At 48.4% G+C, this 19,676-nt stretch overlaps 1 protein-coding gene across 1 annotated transcript in view; it reads right to left on the bottom strand.

The window, feature by feature from the left end:
• The window catches only part of LOC147701770 (sulfotransferase 2B1-like), a 415,303-nt gene that overhangs the window by 117,079 nt on the left and 278,548 nt on the right, over positions 1 to 19,676 (bottom strand). The window contains exons 4-5 of the mRNA XM_086930398.1: positions 16,945 to 17,005; positions 10,027 to 10,060 (exon numbers count right to left, since the gene is read on the bottom strand). Coding sequence (XP_086786524.1) covers positions 10,027 to 10,060; positions 16,945 to 17,005 — 95 coding nt within the window. The remainder of the gene's footprint in view (positions 1 to 10,026; positions 10,061 to 16,944; positions 17,006 to 19,676) is intronic.

Below are 19,676 nucleotides of genomic sequence, written 5' to 3' on the forward strand. Positions count from 1 at the left end.
AGTGTCCCGGCTCTAATTGTCCCCATCTGCCCCTAGTTGCAGAATAACCAGATTTTGAGCTGTTTCCTAAAGACAGCCAGGTCCATTATAGATCTGAAGGTCGCTGGGAGGAGGTTCCAGGCTAGGGCCCCCAGGAACCTACAGGATCTTCCTCCTGATGGGGCTCTACTTATGCTGGGTACTGAGGGCAAACCATTCGAGGAGGGCTATAGCATTCTGGATGGCGTGTAAAGGGATAGTCTTCCTGAGATAACCAACATCCCTGTCTTGTAAGGCTTTGAAAATCAGAACCAAGGCCTTAAATGTAATCATCTTTCTCACTGGAAGCCAGCGTTGAGCCTTGAGGTGCGGGTAAATGTAAATTGATACTTGTATAGCGCACTACTCACCCGCAAGGGTCTCAAGGCACTTGTACGAATACCGCTGTGGAACCCGTCCTGGCTTTCCCTGTGAGGCGTCCACTCCTGGGCACCCCCAGGGTGAAGGCCAGGCATCCTTAGCATTGTGGGGGCCGTTGTGGAGATTAAGCAAGCTATTGCCCAGAGTTGCAGAGTGGGACTCTATGATTAGAATAGGCACCGAGGCGAGAATTATCAGGTCCATGGAATTTTTGAGCCCAAGACCCGCCGATGGCGGGGAATTGAACCCTAGTCCCGGGCTAGACCTCTGCATCAGGGTCTGCCGCTCTAACCATTGATATTTACAACAAGGGGTGGTGAGGGACAGAGTCTCTGAATTAAGCAGAAAGCTCTCACCCAGTCAAGAGATCAGGGCTAGATCCAACACCGTTTTTTAGCTCACTGCACCATCCCAGTTTCAGAACCTGGCTGTATGCAAATTAGTCTGTTCCTGTCCCAGTGCAAGATGGGAACAGGGCAAACCAAACTACAAAAGCCAATTCTTACACTGGGAAGGAAACAAGCTCCCGGGGACCGGTTTCTGGCATTACAGCCGTCTTCGGCCCGGTTTGCTTGAATCCTGATGGTGCAATGAGCAAGGGTCTCACATCTGAGAATACCCTTCCACGCTCTAACCATTGAGCCACACTTCTCCACATATGTGTCCCGAGATTAAGCATGAGCACCATTCTAGCCGCTGCATTTTGAACTACCTGCAAATGGTTGAGAAGATACTCAGGTAAATCCAGGTACAAGACATTTGCAAAATCCAGTCTGGAGGTAACCAGTGCCTGGACCACCATTTTCCTTGTATTCAGTAATAGCAGAGGTAGAAATCTCCTCAGCATTTGCAGCAGAGCAAACCAGATACCTACTTCCGACTGGAGTTGAGGACTCATAGAGAGACAGCTGTCAATAGAGATGCCCAGATCTTTTACTATGTTTTGAGCAGAGGTTGTTGGTGACGTATCCCTAGGCCACCAGAGTCTCCACTCTTCTGGGGGAGGTGAGCCAAAAAAGATAACCTCTGATTTCTCAGGATTGCACATTACATTTCAATTGATTCCTCATTAGCCAATTGAACACCCTGGAGAGGCATATTCTGATCCTCTCACCCTCAATGTTAGCCCCTTTTTCATAGGTAAATTGTAACTGGGTATCATCGACGTATGGGATTATTTTAGCCCCGCATGCTTCTGCCAATGATGCAAGTGGGGACATATACACTTTCAAAAGGGTTGGGCTCAATACAGACGCCTGCATGACCCCCACTTTCAAATTAGGAATGGTGGCGGCAAAGGGAGGAGTCCAAACTTCCTGACTTCTGTCCTCAAGAAAGGAATCCATCCACACTAATGCAGAACTGCGGATACCAAGCTTCTTAACCCTTTCCAGGAGCCTGGCATGTGGGACTGTTTCAAAGGCCACCGAGAAGCCTAATAATACTATGATTGTTCCACCCCCCTGATCTGACTTCTCTTTGATATATTCAGTGACCTCCAGAAATGCTGCTTTCCTGCTACTGTTAGCTCTGAAGCCAGCCTGACTAATATGCAGAAGGTTATTTTTTTCCACATTTCCCGAAAAGACTGGAAGTAAGGATATGGGCCTGTAGTTAACTAGAACTTTAGGATCTGGCGGAAGTAATACCCTCTAAGGTTAGGGGAACAGATGGTGCATGTAAGCTAACAGTACTATAGACCAACATATCCTATGGGGTGCTCAGAGTCAGTCTAGCATCAGTCCAAAGTTTATGCTGTCCAACAAACGCACATTTTTACCTGAGAAAGTATAAGTCGTAAGACAGCTTCCTGGATCTGAAGACAGCAGGGCCAGACTGGCTGTAGGGGGCACTGGAATTTTCCCCGTGGGCTGCTGGAGTGGCGGCCAGTTTTGGGCCACTGATGGGTTGTTTTTGTTACCACAGGCCGGTTTTGCAGCATGCAATATCGGCCCACTGCAACAAAAGAGGCAGTGGTGAGACAGGAGTGAGGCTTCCAGCTACCACCCTCCTGTCAAATGTGGCCAGCCAACCTGTTTGCCAGGGCCACTTTTGGTTCACAGTCCACCCGTGGAAGACAGACTCATCAATGGTGCTTGGCTGAAATGCAGGCCTTGGTGAAAGCCTCCTCTCTGGCAGGTAGTTCAAGGCTCTAAACTTTATAATCAGGAAAACTCTGAGGGGACGAAGTCCAAAGCTGGGGCCCAAGAAGGCCTCGTCATCATCAGGTTGCCACTTGGCTTCGTTCCCAGTAAAGTCCTCTATGATCAGACATTAAAACGTTTCTAGAAGTCAGGATCCTTTCAACAGGACAAACCAGCAAGATGATTCAGACCGGCAGTTCGACATTGGCAACTGTGACTTGGAGGAGGTCAGAGTGTCCAGTGTGGAAGAGATGGGGTAGGTCACTGGTGATTGAGCAACCTGAAAACCTTTTATTCCACAGCTAGCGTGGTGTCTGCCAACATGGCAACATGGAAGGGGTCAGTAGCATACAGGTTGGGTTTTAGCTATACCCAGGTATATCTTACTGTGAGGATTTGGTTTTATAATTGGGGTACTTTTTATCAATGCTACATACATTTTCCCCAATCACAAGTAGATAAGGGTTCATTTTTAGGTCCTCAAGAATTTCCAAGGTTGATAGCAGCACTTGAGGCAAACAATATTGTATGAGCTGGTTAGGATCATTACTTCCACACTCAGCCACCCATTGTCTTTTATTCATAACAAGATAACTCACTTATTACATTTAATTGGTTATCTCCTAGCTATTTTTAATACCACTAATTCACAGTACACAAATATTCAACTAGAGCACCTGCACCATGCGCCTCACATCAGCATCTCTTTCTCAAAAAGACTTCCGTCAAAGAGCCCCCTTGATGGGCCCTTTGTGCCTTGCAGCACCGGTCCAATGAGGAGCTGCCCGGTGATAAAGCATGATACCCACACGGGTGTGTGAAGGCTAATACTTTTGAGCAATCATATCCCGGATCTGATGTCTCAGCTTCCCTGACCTAGATCCTCTCTTCCAAGCTCAATGAACTGCCTACCTTTCATATTACATAGGAAGTCTACCGATAGCCTCTGCTTCTTTCTTCACAAATTTTGAAAAAAGTTTCTAAATGTCCGGTTTTGCAGGTTTTGATGGGGAAAAAGTACACTCTAACACCAGCCACCACCGTTTGGGAGCTGAAACCCAATCATCCAGAAGCCATCAGCAGAGTACAAGGTGAATACAGTTGGAACTGGTTTTTTTTGCAGCTTTTGTGTTCCTGGAGCTTAATAGGCGGGCTAGGCATCTACCCATTGGGGTACCCGCTTCTCTCCTGGGTATAAGTGGAAATCAGGTCTAGCCTCAGGTGTTTCTGTCAATAGGTTCAACAGCAGATGCAGTTTTTATGTCTTTCACTGGTCCAGATGGTTCTGAAGTGGGTGCTGAGGTTGCCACTTTATGCCCAGTGCCAGCCTGTGGTTGTGGAGAGGGGAACCATTTCCCAGGGGTTCCCTTGCACACTTTTGCAGCACTTCCTAAGTGTGCTATTATAAACAGTTCTACAATGCCTCTCTCTACCTAAAGCCAATATTGCAGAACCATTCTGCCCTTGTGCAGAGCTCTGGCCACACACCTGAGGGTCCCCTTTGGAAATGATAAATTCCCCTTGCAAACCTGTTCTGGACCCCTCCCACTGGTATTGGTGACAATCTAGATACTTGAACAATGGCAGGGGCATACAAAGGTGTGAGTTAAATCTGCCTGTGACAGGGGTGCCCCTTTGGCGCTTGTGCGTTTGGTGGGCACTTAACCCAGGCCATCCTGTCAAGAGCCTTCCAGCCAAGGCCCTATTTTTCCCTGTCCTGGGAGCCATTCGCCTCCCCCTCCCCAACAGGCTGCCATGTGACAGTTGTGATTAATTGTGAAATATCTATTAGAGGCTTTGTGCAGGAAAATGCCAACTTTTTGAAAGTGGCATTTTCAAAATAGTAATTTAAAACTCGACTTGACCATTAGATTGGTTTTTCAGTTACTAACAATGTGAGCCCCTAAATCAGGGTTCTAGCTATTCCCAAACTGAATTATGCATTGTAAGGTGTTATAATGTACCTAAGTGCTTTAAAATTGGAGAGACTGTCTCGTCACAGTGAAAAACAACTTTGGATATTTTTTACTGCCAGGGCATGGAAACCATACATGTCCTACCATTTACATTGCTGTATGGGCATTTAGGGCCTACCTTATTTGTGGCTTTTAACCCCTCCCATGCTATGGTGCTCGTGTGCTGATGACGAGCTGAGCTCGTCATGGCCGTTAGAACGCTCACACGCGGGGATAATTCCCCTGCTGTGCGAGCGTTCTAAAGGAACGGGCGTGCCGTGACGAGCTCAGCTCGTCATCAGCACACGAGCACCGTGGCTGATGACGAAGCACTGGGACGCTGTGCGCGCCCCCTCCACCCCCCAGCACAGCGGAGGAATTACCCCCGCTGCGAAGGGGTTAAGCATAAAAAAGTAGGTCAAAATTACAGTTTTAAATAAGCACACTCAGGCTGCAGGGGCAGGCATGATGATATGCTTTGCTGTGTCACTTTAATGCTGGCACAATAGCTGTTGCAGTCCACCAGTGAGATTGAATTTACAGGCCCTTGGTACACTGGATACCTTATACAAGGGACTTATAGGTAAGTTAAATGTGACAATTAGGATTTTTAACCAATTTCACAAGCATTTGAAGTCAGAGTACATGCACTGGGACCTGGATAGCAGGGTCCCAGCGCACAAAGTCCAAAAACCAACAGCATCACTTCAAATGACTGGAGGTGATAATGCACAAGGAGGCATTTTCGCACAACAAAGTCAAAGGTATTTCTATTTTTTTATAGTGACAACGCTTCCTTTTCCATTTAGCAAAGCTCAAAGCATACATTTCTTTACTTCATGAAGCACACTTTTCTTTTTACAAAGCTACAAAGTTAAAGGAGCATTGAGACATGTGCATATATCAAAACCTTTACATGTTACAAATGAGTTTATAACTCTTTTGCGTAGATCCGTTTCCATTGAAATAATAGACCAGAAGAGGATTCAAAATGAAGATGGAGTCTGTTAGAAATCCTACTAGATGCCGTTCTAGTCACAGTCAATGATGTACAACTAATTTTGATGTTATGTTTTTGTAGAGTACTAATGTTATGAGTATCCTAGTCTTAATTCTGTGTGGCACTCTAGCCAACTTTAAGAAGCTCACCCGGAAAGTCAACATTCAAATATATTTATATTGAAATACCAAAAGTGTTATCTCACAAAGATCACCAATTGGCACATGGAGAACTTGTGATCCTAACATTCTTGAATGTACCTTTTTCTTGTCAGGAAACAGTTCTAACTGAAGTACAGATCACACTTTCACTAGTGCTTGTTTCATTACTAATCTCACACACTCTAAAATAGGAGCCATTTTAAATGTTGGCCATACTCTAGTCATCTCTGATTTTGTTCTGCATGTGGCTGAAAAAGGAAAAGGTGATTGCCTTTTAACTTAAAGTGGTAAATTTACTCACTCATTTCTGAATTTTATAACATCATTATTTTTGTTTAATGTCTTTTATGATACATCTATTATTGGAACGCTTAAAAGATTCTTCTAGAGATGTTACTGCGTATTGCATTTCTCCAAAGAGGAACGTAATGAGGAAAATGTAAAGCAATGTTGTTAATAATAAATAATTTAAAGCATGCTTATTTCCGTTCCCAATGATAATGGATTTTTTTTTTTATAACTAAATGTGTTGATTTTAAAAGAGCCAACAAGAAAACAATCCCAGCTGTTCGTTCATTTGGCCGTGCAGGTAAATACAAGAGGATATTACACCTACATAGGGGAACCGATAGGCAAAGCAGTAATAAAGACAGTGGTGCTCCCACTCCGGAATTAAGATAATGGATTTTAAACAATTAATTAGTGCTAAATTGCAATTTAATCAATGTACAATGGAATACGGTTCATGGATTTCATTTAAGGCTAAAGCCACATTTTTGTGGTTGTCTGAATATAAAAGTTAAATTGTTAGCAAACTTTTAATATTTTAAAAATGATAAAACTTGTATATGCTATATCATAGGCCAACAGACAAAACAGTCCATGCTAGCTCCGAAATTATTTCTCGTTTTTACGTTTTTGAGAATGTATAGCCCTCAGAGATTTTCCTGCCACGCAGGACTTCCAACAATGTATTCCTGATATACAAAATATACCAATTTATATCGTGATATATCCATTCATCAAAAATATATTATTATAGAGAACACTGCCAGGGCTCATAAGCTGCATTTAAAAAAGAAACTCTCCGGGTTCAGATGAATTTCCTCTGGATTTCTATTCTCACTTTACCCCATCATCAATCACCAGTTTCCTCGAATAATAAGGTTGGAAAAATCTTTGCTAAATGTTTGGCAATCAGTTTTAAAATGGGAAACATCATTTACAACGATGTCTTTTCCACGCTTGACGTTTTAAACGATCCACTTACCCCGCAAACGTCTCTTCAACGAGGGAGCCTTCAACGACCGTCTTGACCACGAAAAAACGTTCAGCGTGGGTTGGGGGGAGACGTGGTATTCCGTCCAGTCGTGCTGGGGGGGCTGGGGGAGGGTTGGGAGGGGGGCTGGGGGGATCTCCCCCCCAAAAAATAACAAGCGAGCGAGCGAGTTAGATTAAAAAAAAACGCTCTGTGGTATTGATGAAGAAAAAGGAATGACCCTCCCCCAAAGACGTGCAGTGTACGTAAAAAAAAACAGTCCTTTTTTTATTTTAGAAGACGTGTTTTGACGCTTGTTTCCATGGTAGATGGAAGTAAGGGGCTGCAGGAGAAAGACGTGCAGGTAAGACGTTTCTACCGTGGTACAATCCTTTGTTGTCAATTCCAGCGTGGTAAAGCCACTTGCGATGTAAAATTCGCGTGGTAATGCCATGCGTGGAACTTGTTTTAGTTGAAAAATCATATATTCTTTTAAAATGCCTCTCTTCAAACTAATTGGTAATGAATCATCTGTGTTTGCTAAAAGATATAAAAGCTGCAAGTGTGATCTGAATTGGCAGAGATAGGGGATGAGTCGGGACATGGCACCCTAAGGTGGGTCCAGTGATGCAGCCTATATAACCTTTGTGGGGTATTTGTTGCTTGGAGAGGTGGTCCTACTCTTTAGATGTGAACTGATACTCTATCTTGGCTTGGTGGTGGGGGATTCATTATGTAAACATGTCATGCTCCATGGGGGGCTAACTGCATTTGCCATGTCCCAATGTTCTCTCCCAATTTTCAGTTTCTGTCACCAACTTGATCGCAACCTAGTGGTCATCATAGACTGTACCACTTCAAAGTTCTATGCATTACATTTTGTAAGCATGATAGACCCCTCATAGGCCCTGATTCCAATGTTGGATGGACCGGAGTCTGTCCAGCATCGGTTTGGAACTGGAACCGAACAACCTCCTATTGTCCAGGAAGTAGGATGCGACCAAAGAATCCTATACTTTACAATTGGAGCATGCATGCTCTCATTGTAAAGAGCATGGGTGCATGCAGTTCATCCCTGCATCTTGTGGCAGGCACCTCAAGGTGCCTGGTATGGAGTGCAGGGATCAAAAGGGGGCACACTACGCACCCCCTAGGCCACCATTTGGCCGCCATGCTCCCATGGGGGCCCTGCTGGTGGTACCCAAAGACAAATTCCCAATGCCTTTCTGTGTCAGAAAAGCCAGCAAAGAAAGGCATCGGGAAGCTGCCATTGTAATTCCTCGGCCGGAAAGAACCGACCGAGGGAATATTGCAGGGTTTCCAAATGGGGGACGGGCTCTCCGAGCCCATCGGAGGTCATTTCGAAAACTGGTTTGGATTCCCTTCCGACCAATCCCATCAAAATGGGTCAGTGGAAAAGTAATCTGACAAGCCGATTATGAAGCGGGCTGTAGGGCTTCAAATGATGGTCGGAGAAGTTCCAGCCCACATCGTAATCGGGCCCTTAATGTTGAAATCCATGTGCCCTCAAGCGTCTCATATTATATTAAAACTGTTTTGGCTTTGAATCTGATTGTGCATGTTGGACATACTGTTCAGAAGCGCTAGGAAAGAAAGATGCCTAGTTGCTTTAAATAAATTCACAGTTTTTGAAAATATAGTATTATTTCAGTTGTTTAATGCTTCCAATGTTTCCTGCTTGCTAAATGAAATAGGTTTCATCATAATTCTTACATTTTTTCAATTTGCCTAAACTAAATACGTTTTCATCTTAATGTTTTCAATGTTTTCTTCACAGCAAGTATACGTTTTGCAGTGGCCTGCTTTTACAATCGAGGTAGCCACAGAAAGTGGCCCCAATGAGGAAGTTCTCCTCCCAGTAGAGGAGAGTCATCTCCCCAGGAGAACAACAGGCCTATCAGCACACTGAGTCTGCGGTCTTCCTTCATGGGTGCTAAAGCAGACTCTTCTGTGACACGCATGCCTTACAATTGTTTCTACCAGTACTTCCCAGGCTGAGCTTACCTGCCCTACCCCTGGGACCTGAAGTACTTTCTGAGGCTCTCCCCTACTACCATAAGCAGCTTACTTCGCCTGTCTGCACCTACCCCAATTAGCCATCAGATGTGCCTGATGAAGCCTCCTCCACCCAATATGGTCCACCAAGAGCCATAGCATAGGGCCAAATAACAGAGTAGGCTCTATGGTCCCACAAGCCCCTCCACCAGGCGGCCGGCCCTGTCCAGGATGCAGCAGTTAAGGGAATGATGGAGCAAGGGTACACAAATGTGAGTGTGGAACTATGTACCTTTAAGTCATGGTATAACTGGGAACAATGGCTTAGAGATTAGGGGGCCCTGAAGAATGGGAACCAAAATCTGCATTGATCCCATTCCAACTCAAGGAAAAGAGAGTCTGAAAATATCTGCACATGTTTCAGCTCAGATGCATTTTGTGGACGAGGGTCACATTTGGGTCTCTACGTAGCTTGAGCTGGACCTTTGTGCATTTAGTATGATTATTTTCTACACTGATATTTCTCAGATTGTATGCTATCTCCAAAAGTCTCCTTCCTCTACGTTCCTAAAATCCTGCATGAAGAACTGGCCTTGACCTCAACCATTTGATTGTTTCCTAGCCATTATTTCTTTTCAATGGTCCTCTAACTACCTTCCATCATCTGCTCGCCCCCTTCGCTCTGAGTACAACCTACTGTAAATTGCATCCTTCTTAAAAACCATGTCCCTTCAACCTACTTGCCCTTGGTTTTTTTTCAGCCTGTCTATCTAATAATTCCCACAACCACGAAGTTATGCAGCCCCACTAATGATTTCACTGAATACCTATTAATTGTATCTACCACAAAGAAACTGGAGTAAATGCATGGAATGGACGTTGGTCCTCTGGATGGGCATTCTGCTTTCCCATTCAATGCACGCCTATGGTAAACCTTCGATATGAAAAGATGTTTTTTAGCATTAGGGTGAAACTTACCACTAATTTAGGAGAACAAAAACATGGAAAGGAGTGTGCATGAACCCCTGATTTTCTAAGTAGCTTTTATCCCCCTGCATCACTTTAATTGAAATCATTGTAGTGAGAGATTTACCTCCAGTAGTTCCTCATAAGTGATGAAAAAGAATATGGCTGAGATACCCGCCACCCCCTCTCAACACAATCCCCAAAAGGAGGGAAACCGGAAACAGTTCTTAAAGTTTTTGGATGTGGGATGGAGTGACCATCCCGGCCGTATTTATTAAAACAAAATTAAAACATTAAACGTTTTCATGTTATGTACAATTTCATTATCACATTACGATGTTTGGCTAACCTTAACATAATCTCTAATACAGAGGTTCTCCTAGCCGAACTAGCATCCTACAAAACATTCTCTAAGAACACTGAAATTGTACATCCTAACGTTTAAGGGCCAACGGCAAGGTCATAACCGGTGTCAAGATCCCTAACCAGACTTACCCCTCCCACTTGGGAGGGGCGACAGCACAGAGGCTTACCTCAAGTGCAACTACTAACAATTTCCCTTGACTTGACGGGGGCCCTTAAGACTCGACGCCATTTAAAGGTCGTTCGAACACTTGTGTGTGGTATCTAGAAGGTATCGTTGACCTCTCCCCACCCCACACAACTTACCGCATCTGCCGTCGCAGATGACCCTGGCCCCGGGAAATTCCCCAGGAGGGGGCTGTAACCCCTCCTACAAAGGAAGGGGCCTTGACCGCCTTTCCTTTACTTCCGGCGACCCGCCCTTAGACGGGACCGCCTCCCCACTGAGGGGCCAATGGCCACCTCTCCCGAGCGCTCCCATCCGTGTTGGGTGACGCCCACTCATAGGGATCTACCAATTAGTGCTCGCCGATCATGACCTTACCGCCTACCAAAAATAAATACGACAATTCTGAAACCTATGAAAACATTGGTCACTACGACCGAAAGAGCCTGCTAGAAATGCAACACTACATCAACTCATTTTAATCGTAACAACCTAGACTGTATTCACCATACTTTATTATGATTAACCACAAACTGATACTGTCACAGCCTGTAAACGAAATGGAAAAACCAACTTATAACTTCACTTTATTGCACAACAACTTGCTGTCCTCAGGGGCTGGTGGGTGGGTCAAAATTGGCTCTTCGTTCCGTCCCGAGCTCACGTGTAGCGAGGGGGTGCAGCTTCGGAGCACAAGAACAAGAGGACGTCTTCTGGTCTTGCGCCTTCTTTTATCCGTCTTCAGGGTGGGCGAAAACCCGCCCCTGCCCGCCCCGAGGGCGTGGCCGGCTGCGTCGGTGTCTAGGCCAGCCCACTCTAGGGCGGGAAAAAGCGCGCCCCGGCTACGCCGCTTCGGGCATACCAGCCGAGACGTGCCTCCCGCCCAAAAATGGCTTCCCGGGGGGATCGAGGCACTCAGCCATACGTTCGGGGGGACCGAGTGGTCGCCCCTTTCCATATGGCTGAGATACCCGCCACCCCCTCTCAACACAATCCCCAAAAGGAGGGAAACCGGAAACAGTTCTTAAAGTTTTTGGATGTGGGATGGAGTGACCATCCCGGCCGTATTTATTAAAACAAAATTAAAACATTAAACGTTTTCATGTTATGTACAATTTCATTATCACATTACGATGTTTGGCTAACCTTAACATAATCTCTAATACAGAGGTTCTCCTAGCCGAACTAGCATCCTACAAAACATTCTCTAAGAACACTGAAATTGTACATCCTAACGTTTAAGGGCCAACGGCAAGGTCATAACCGGTGTCAAGATCCCTAACCAGACTTACCCCTCCCACTTGGGAGGGGCGACAGCACAGAGGCTTACCTCAAGTGCAACTACTAACAATTTCCCTTGACTTGACGGGGGCCCTTAAGACTCGACGCCATTTAAAGGTCGTTCGAACACTTGTGTGTGGTATCTAGAAGGTATCGTTGACCTCTCCCCACCCCACACAACTTACCGCATCTGCCGTCGCAGATGACCCTGGCCCCGGGAAATTCCCCAGGAGGGGGCTGTAACCCCTCCTACAAAGGAAGGGGCCTTGACCGCCTTTCCTTTACTTCCGGCGACCCGCCCTTAGACGGGACCGCCTCCCCACTGAGGGGCCAATGGCCACCTCTCCCGAGCGCTCCCATCCGTGTTGGGTGACGCCCACTCATAGGGATCTACCAATTAGTGCTCACCGATCATGACCTTACCGCCACAGGTCCGGATAGTTGACCGGCTATCCGGACCCCCCACAAAACTCCTACCTAAAGGTCATGTTCCAAAGATTTTAACCAGGCTAGGAAGTCTCCTATGAGTAACTCATTCCCCGCCCTCGACAAATGCACACCATCCCCCAGATACATACTGTCATCATTAATACAATTATGCGAGATCGAATGCAATGCCTTGGAACGGAACAACCTACTCACTTTGTTATTCAATTTTCTAACCAAATGATTCAAAGCAGGGATCGAGATAGCCCCCCGCCACACTTTTCGTGGGATCATATGAGACCATGCGATTAGGCACCCCGGAACTCTCCTCGCTAACCAACTTACCGTGGAAAGCATAGCCTCCAGGAGAAGTCGTCTACCGGTGGTGACCAAATCATTGCCCCCCAAATGCACTATGACTATGGACGGCGGTGACCTCATCCGCTCTAACAAGCCCTCAAAAAATTCCTGAAACTGGTCAATACAGAGACCGCCCCTTCCGTAGAAGGACACTCTGTACCCGTATTCCTCAGGTACGTGAACCATGTCACCTGCTTTGAATACGTCTGCAGCCCGTCTCACGTATGAGTGGCCCACGACCCAAACCTCCTTCCTCACAGCCGGTGACGTGCGACCGCTGACCTGGTGTTGGGTCGACTGCTCAGTCTGCCCTGCCGCGTAGGCTTGCGCAACTGAAAACAAACAAAAACAAGAGGCGTGAGTACATGATTACAGTTTCACAACATGTGCAATCGCACGTACCTCTTATAACAATTGGAGGACCAGCGCCCCACACGTTTCACTTGTTCTACATTAAGACCTCTGGCTGTAGCTTCAGTGGCAGCCCCTATACGAAAGGAGTGGGTCCCAAATTCGCCCGGGTCCAAGCCCGCTGCGGCAATGGCCATTGCAAGCACCCGTTGAAACTGAAACCTCGTCAGCGGGGTGGCGTCTGCATGCCTCAACAATGTCCCTCCCCATGATGCCACCCTTCGTGCTAGGTAATCTTCTAAGCACTGTACCGGACACATGGATGAGTCGGGGTTCCTGCGGATGATCGTGCAGTCCCCTCTCCCATCTTGGTCAGTCTTGGACCTGAGAAAGGAGACAATCATCGCATCACCCCTGATCTGGACATGCTCCCTGCACAAGCCCCCCGTCACGTCCCGTTTGTTCCTTGCAACCAGCTCACTAACTCTCATAGCCCCGTGAAATGCCAGCGTAAATGCAGTCCGGAACAAACAGGTCTCGAACGGGGACGAGCATGTGTTCGGGAGCGTGACCAGTAACTGGGACAACCTGTCTAGACCTATCGGTCGTCGTACATCTACTCTGCGACCCTCTAGACGTTGCCACCCACGTAGCGCTTTTTGTACCGTGAAAGACGCTGTTGGGTCCAGGATGCCATGGGCCCTGGCAACAAAGGAAATGGCGGCACGATGCCTTTGGGCCGTAGCCACCGATTTCCCAGCCCTACGTAAGGACATCAGAAAAAGTACTACCAACTCCTCCTGACCCCAAAGTCCTCCTCTCTCTGCCCCCAAAAAGGCTAAATAGGCCTGGAACGCCCCTTCATATGCCTTCCTTGTCCTGGGTGCTAGACTCTCTCCCACGAGGTGACGAAGTTCGGGGCACCGAGAGACCAGAGAGCTTCGGGGAAGGGTGCCGGCTCCGGGTCCGCTGAAGGAAGGAAACCCGAGAAAGCCTGCATGTGAAAACGAGACAGTGCATCAGCAGCCTGATTCATCACCCCTGGGACATGTTTTGCTCTGAATACTACGTTCAGTTGCATACACAGTAAGACAATTTCTTTGAGGAGCCTCAAAATCAACTTACAACGGGCTGCCTGACTATTGATGCATTCTACCACGGTCATATTGTCGGACCAGAACACAACAGAATGATCTCTGAACCCTTCTGGCCAGGTTCTCAGGGCCACCAGAATGGGAAATAGTTCGAGGAAAGCGATGTTACTTGTCAGCCCCTTCTCGTGCCACCATAGGGGCCACTTTTGTGCCGACCATTTTGTGCCGAAGATGGCGCCAAAACCTACGCTTCCTGCTGAATCTGTCCATAGCCCAAGCTCTTCAGAGGAGACGGCTGGCTTGTTCCAGACGACCCGGCCATTGAAGTCCGCCAAGAATGCTAACCAAATCCGCATGTCCTGGCGGACCTCGGCCGATAACCTTGTGCGATGATGACCCTCCTTTAAGCCAACCATCGCTTGGGCAATTGAGCGGGAAAAGGGGCGAGCCATTGGTATCACCCTCAAGGCAAAGTTCAACTTTCCCACTAACTGTTGCAACTGATGCAGTGTAACTTTGGATGCCTTTAAACATACTTGGAGGGCTGCCCTGAATTTCGACACTTTGCTAGCTGGTAAACGGAAGCACCCCTCCCTTGAGTCCAACTCGATCCCCAAAAACTCGAGGCAAGTCGTGGGACCCATAGTTTTACCTGGTGCCAATGGCACGCCAAGATGATCCATTAACACACAGAATTCAGCTAAGGCCCGGGCACATTCGGAAGTACCGGCGGGGCCAAGGAACAGAAAATCGTCAAGGTAGTGCATTACATTTCGGAAACCCGTTTTCTTAGTGAACACCCATTGCAGGAAAGTACTGAATTGCTCAAAGTAAGCACATGATATAGAGCATCCCATTGGCATACACCTATCCATGTAAAATGACCCCTGGAACCCGAATCCCAGAAGACGCTGATCGTCTGGGTGTACCGGAAGCAACCGGAACGCTGACTCGATATCAGATTTCGCCATCAACGTCCCGTGCCCCAGGCGATTCAAGATGGCTATCGCCTCATCAAAAGATGCGTATCGCACCGAACAAACTTCTGGCTCAATTGCGTCGTTCACCGAAAGACCATATGGAGAAGATAGATTATGAATCAAACGAAACTCACCCGGGTCCTTCTTGGGGACCACCCCTAACGGAGAACAAACGAAATCCGGTACCGGGGGCTCACTAAACGGGCCGGCGACCCGTCCCCGGCTAACCTCTTTCTGAATTTTTTCTTGCACTACAGATGCATGTTGTAAAACGGAAAGTTGATTTTTGCACATCCCTACACCCTGAAAGTCCCCTACCGGGATGCGGAAACCATGTGTAAAACCGTTCCGCAGCACCCCGGCAGAAGTACGATCCGGGTATTCGCTGAGCCAGGGAATCATTGCCAAGGTATCAATCGGGGTTGGTAAAGGCGCCCCTCGGCCTAGCTTAGACCTGTTTGGCGCCTCCCTTACCCCCATTCTCACTCGTTCTGGCTCTGCACGATGACTCAGGATGGGACGACCCACACGTACTACACTCATGTTTGAATTTACACGATCCCGGAGGCCTGGTACACTTCCCCTTGTTAAAATTAAAACAGAAACCCTTTCTCCCTGTATTGCCTGCGGGCCTCGACTGGTCGTCGGTGCTCGTACTTGGTCGAAAGGGCGTCCCCACATTTTGGCGGGAGTAATCAACAACAGTGCTCCCGACCAATGGCATTCTTAACATTCCCGATTCTTTCATCTTATCCCATGTTAAAGAATCGTAACAATCCCAAGTCAAACTCTTGTTATGTTCCTTTTCTTTCCTGAACAAATTGTCATAACAAAACCAATGGTTACCTTGATACGCTGTCGAGTAACCCATAATTCGTGATTGATAAACGGGAAACTCAGGAAGCAACTCGGGCCTACGTTCCCCCAAAATTGATGTGAAAATACCCCATGCATTGCCCCAGTTGCCAATGTTCTCATTTACCTTAAAGGCGGCCATCTTTGCGCGCCAAACACTCGGATGCATTAAGTCCTTCTGACTTTTTACATGCTCCACATCATAATGATCAACAAGCAGGGAAAAAATATTCACGTACTCCCCCGCCCAGATCTTTTCCTTTATAGCTAAAGGCACATGTTGTCCTAATCTCTCTCTACGAGAGGGTGCTGACTCGTCCCTTGCAATCGGCAATGGCCGCTTACCTGCACCGGACGCAGCTTCTGCCGCTTGCGGCTTGTCTATCCCCGCCAACGGCGTAGCCACTCTAGCTGCCTCTTTCTTCTCACGAAGCCCTTCTATCAGCGCCTGTGCTTCGGCAGCCGTGGCGCCATCACTACTATCCCCCAACCATGCTGCTAGCTGTGCTGCCAGCTCGGGGGGCATGTCTTCCTTGGATGTCGGGGTGACGACAACGGGGATTGGATTCCCCTCCATCGGTACTGGGGTCGGCGCCTCGAGCGGGGCAGAGGGAACCGGGACGGCCCCACCGGCTGGAACCTTTCTCGGCCTCTTAGGTCTCCCTCCAGCCGGCGGGGTGCCCGAACCCTCCTCCCCATCTCGCTCCGCCAACCGTTTCTTTATGTCGGACACTTCTTTGCAAAGGGCCCGCACCATCTGTTCGGTCGTCATTCTTTTTGCGCCTTTCTTGGGCATCTCTCCGAGGAAGTATCTAGAAGACAAAGAAAAAGATCAAAACGCTCAAAATTGGCTCTTCGTTCCGTCCCGAGCTCACGTGTAGCGAGGGGGTGCAGCTTCGGAGCACAAGAACAAGAGGACGTCTTCTGGTCTTGCGCCTTCTTTTATCCGTCTTCAGGGTGGGCGAAAACCCGCCCCTGCCCGCCCCGAGGGCGTGGCCGGCTGCGTCGGTGTCTAGGCCAGCCCACTCTAGGGCGGGAAAAAGCGCGCCCCGGCTACGCCGCTTCGGGCATACCAGCCGAGACGTGCCTCCCGCCCAAAAATGGCTTCCCGGGGGGATCGAGGCACTCAGCCATACGTTCGGGGGGACCGAGTGGTCGCCCCTTTCCATTTGTTTCGGTCCTTCATTTCCATCCACCCTTGAACATGATCAAACCAGGAACCAAAGGGCACTGAGGAATCACAAAGGGAAAGTTAACACGATGTAATGAACTGTCACTCTACTCCAGCTCTTCATCATAACAAACTATTATTTTAACTTTTATTGCCATGTATATATTAACACTGTGCACCTGGTTTGTGTCACAAAAGTGACACAAACGACTTCAATATGCTTACTTGGTATTCAATTTTCAGCACAAAACTTTTTTTTCCCACTGGATAGTTGCCTGAAAATAATGGAAAGAGGCCTTCTGTGCTGTTTAGAATTACTTTGTGTCAAGGGGACATGAATGGTACATCAGCGTTCCCATGTAACCACTAATTGTTTTTGAGGCAAAGACCTATCTACTAACAATAGTAGACAAGGCTTAGCACCCGGAAAAAATGCCTCTTTAGGGAAAGCGTTAAATAAGGAGAAATGTTTTTATTTCTCCAAACGTTTCTGACATTGCATGCGTTCTACGATGTACAGCGCGTATGCAAAGTGGTAAAAGTATGTTTAGGCATAATATTTTGTATAGCACAAAACCTATGCTAGAAATCACGCAGACACAAATGCAATATTGTGCAATATCATGCACTAGGCAGCCTGTTTTAGTGCCTGAACCAGAGAAGAGCAGTAGGGCCATATCAAAGTAGATACAGCCTTGAAATGCTCTTCACTCTGATGCAACGCAGCACAGAAAATGTGGTTGCTGTATTTTATGATTTATTAGTAAATCTACCAAAGTGTTGTTTTAGTGTTATACATGGAGAAAGTACTCCATGCTGTCATGTTTACGAATATTGCAACTGACTCAGGGTTCTCCGTGTTCTTTTATACACTCATAGAACTCTGACGTCACTTGCAATATCCTTTTAACGTATGGCAAGTAGTACACATGGACCTGTAAACCAATTACATCCTTCCTAATAAAGAGATACTATAGCTGCACACCTGAAGAATTAAACTATAGTCTGTAACATTAAAACACCAAATAGCAGTTAGTGTTTAACATAAATGGGGCTGTAAATCAGGATAAGTAGTAGCATGCATTATCATGTCACATCTCAGCTGTAATTAGTTATTACAAATTGGCATGTTCTTACTGCAGGGGACTAGAGACGCTTTTATTTAAGGATTGCAGATTTTCATGTTGTATAAAGTCTGGAGGTTGCCTGGATTTTGTTGAGAAATGAATGGCACTGCCGAAAGGGGCTTTGGGGGGGTGGCCGACCGGAGGGAGGCTCGCCCCCACGGGGAGTTTTGGGGCCCCGGGAGAGGGGAGGGGGGTTGACAGGAAGAGACTGGGACTAGGCTTTTGGGCGGTTTGGGCTGGTTGGGCTTTAGTTGGGCTTGTTTTGGGGTCCTTGGGCCATGTCAGATCACTGTCCACCATTTTAGGGACAGTGACACGGCAGCCGGTGTTTAGGCAGGGGAGTTGCCTTCGCAGCGTACCTGCCCAGGTAGGATGGTGGGGGGGAGGGGGGGGGGGCGGGATCCGAGCGGCATGGGTGGGGAATTAGCCTCTGTCACCTTCGCTCGCTGTGGGAGGCTGCGTGGGTGCAACGTCACAGCCCCCGCTGACTCTGACAGCCCCTAGACACGGTCGATTGACGCTCTTACGTGGGGAGAGGAGGCTGCAATCTCACGGTCCCTGGCCTCGCCCACCCTGCCTCGGGATTCCGGTTGGTCGCAAAGCGACCTTAATCTGCATTCTGCCCCAACGATAAAGCGGTCCGGGCGACGGTTGCTGGGGGACGTTCTCAGATCCCCTCACGGAGCTATACCCATGGTCCCTGCACATACACAAGCTGACAGCCAGGTAGAACGTCCGCTTTCTTGTTTGACGGCATGGTTCGGGAACGGACGCTTGTGCAGGGGGGGGCTGGGAGGGGGTCACACGTTGGGGGGATCTCGGTCGGGGGGGTTAGAGGGTACACGTGGACTGGCCTGGCCGGGGAGGGATGCAGAGGGGGTGGGGTGGGTTGGCCCGGCGTAGGGGAAAGGGGGGGAATCCCATCGGTATAGATGCAGCTGAGCTAGGAGGGGTGTTAGGGGTTGGTTCAGGGAGCGGGGGGTGAGCGGGGGGGGTGCAGAAGTGGTTGGGGTGGGGGTTTCGGGGCAGAGGGGGCGTCCAGCGGGGGGGTAGGTGTGGGGGGAGGGTGGGGGGCGGGGAGGAGTGGGGAGGGGTCGAAAGGGTGGTGGGGGTGGGTGGCCGGCGGGGGGGACATTCTGCGGCATGGGGAAGGTGCGCACGGAGGGAGTGGGGAGTAGGGGGTGGCGAGTAATCCCCGCATGCTGGACTTCCCCCTCCCCCCTTTTTTCTTGGCAGGAACGGTTGGCTGGGTGCTCGGGTGAGCAGCATGCGGCTCCGACCCACCGAGTGGATGGGCCGGCTCAGCCTGGTACGGGCGGTCACGCTCCAACGTGGGACCTCTCACAAGAGACGGTTAGATGGCGAGGGATTAGGTCCCCGCCAGCCCCACCCCGAAGGGTCGTGACGGCCGCCGGGAGATGGGGATAGAGTGTGGCTTACCTTAAACCGAGTTTGTTGTGGTATTTCCGTGTGCTGAATTGCCCCGCCCCGAAGGGTCGTGACGGCCGCCGGGAGATGGGGATAGAGTGTTGCTTTGCCTTAATTGGAGGGGCTGTTGTATTATTCCGGGTCGGCATGGTTCTCTGATGCTAAACGGAGTCTT

The sequence above is a fragment of the Lissotriton vulgaris genome, chromosome 7 (genome assembly GCF_964263255.1).
Source record: "Lissotriton vulgaris chromosome 7, aLisVul1.2, whole genome shotgun sequence".
Classification (NCBI taxonomy): Eukaryota; Metazoa; Chordata; class Amphibia; order Caudata; family Salamandridae; genus Lissotriton; species Lissotriton vulgaris.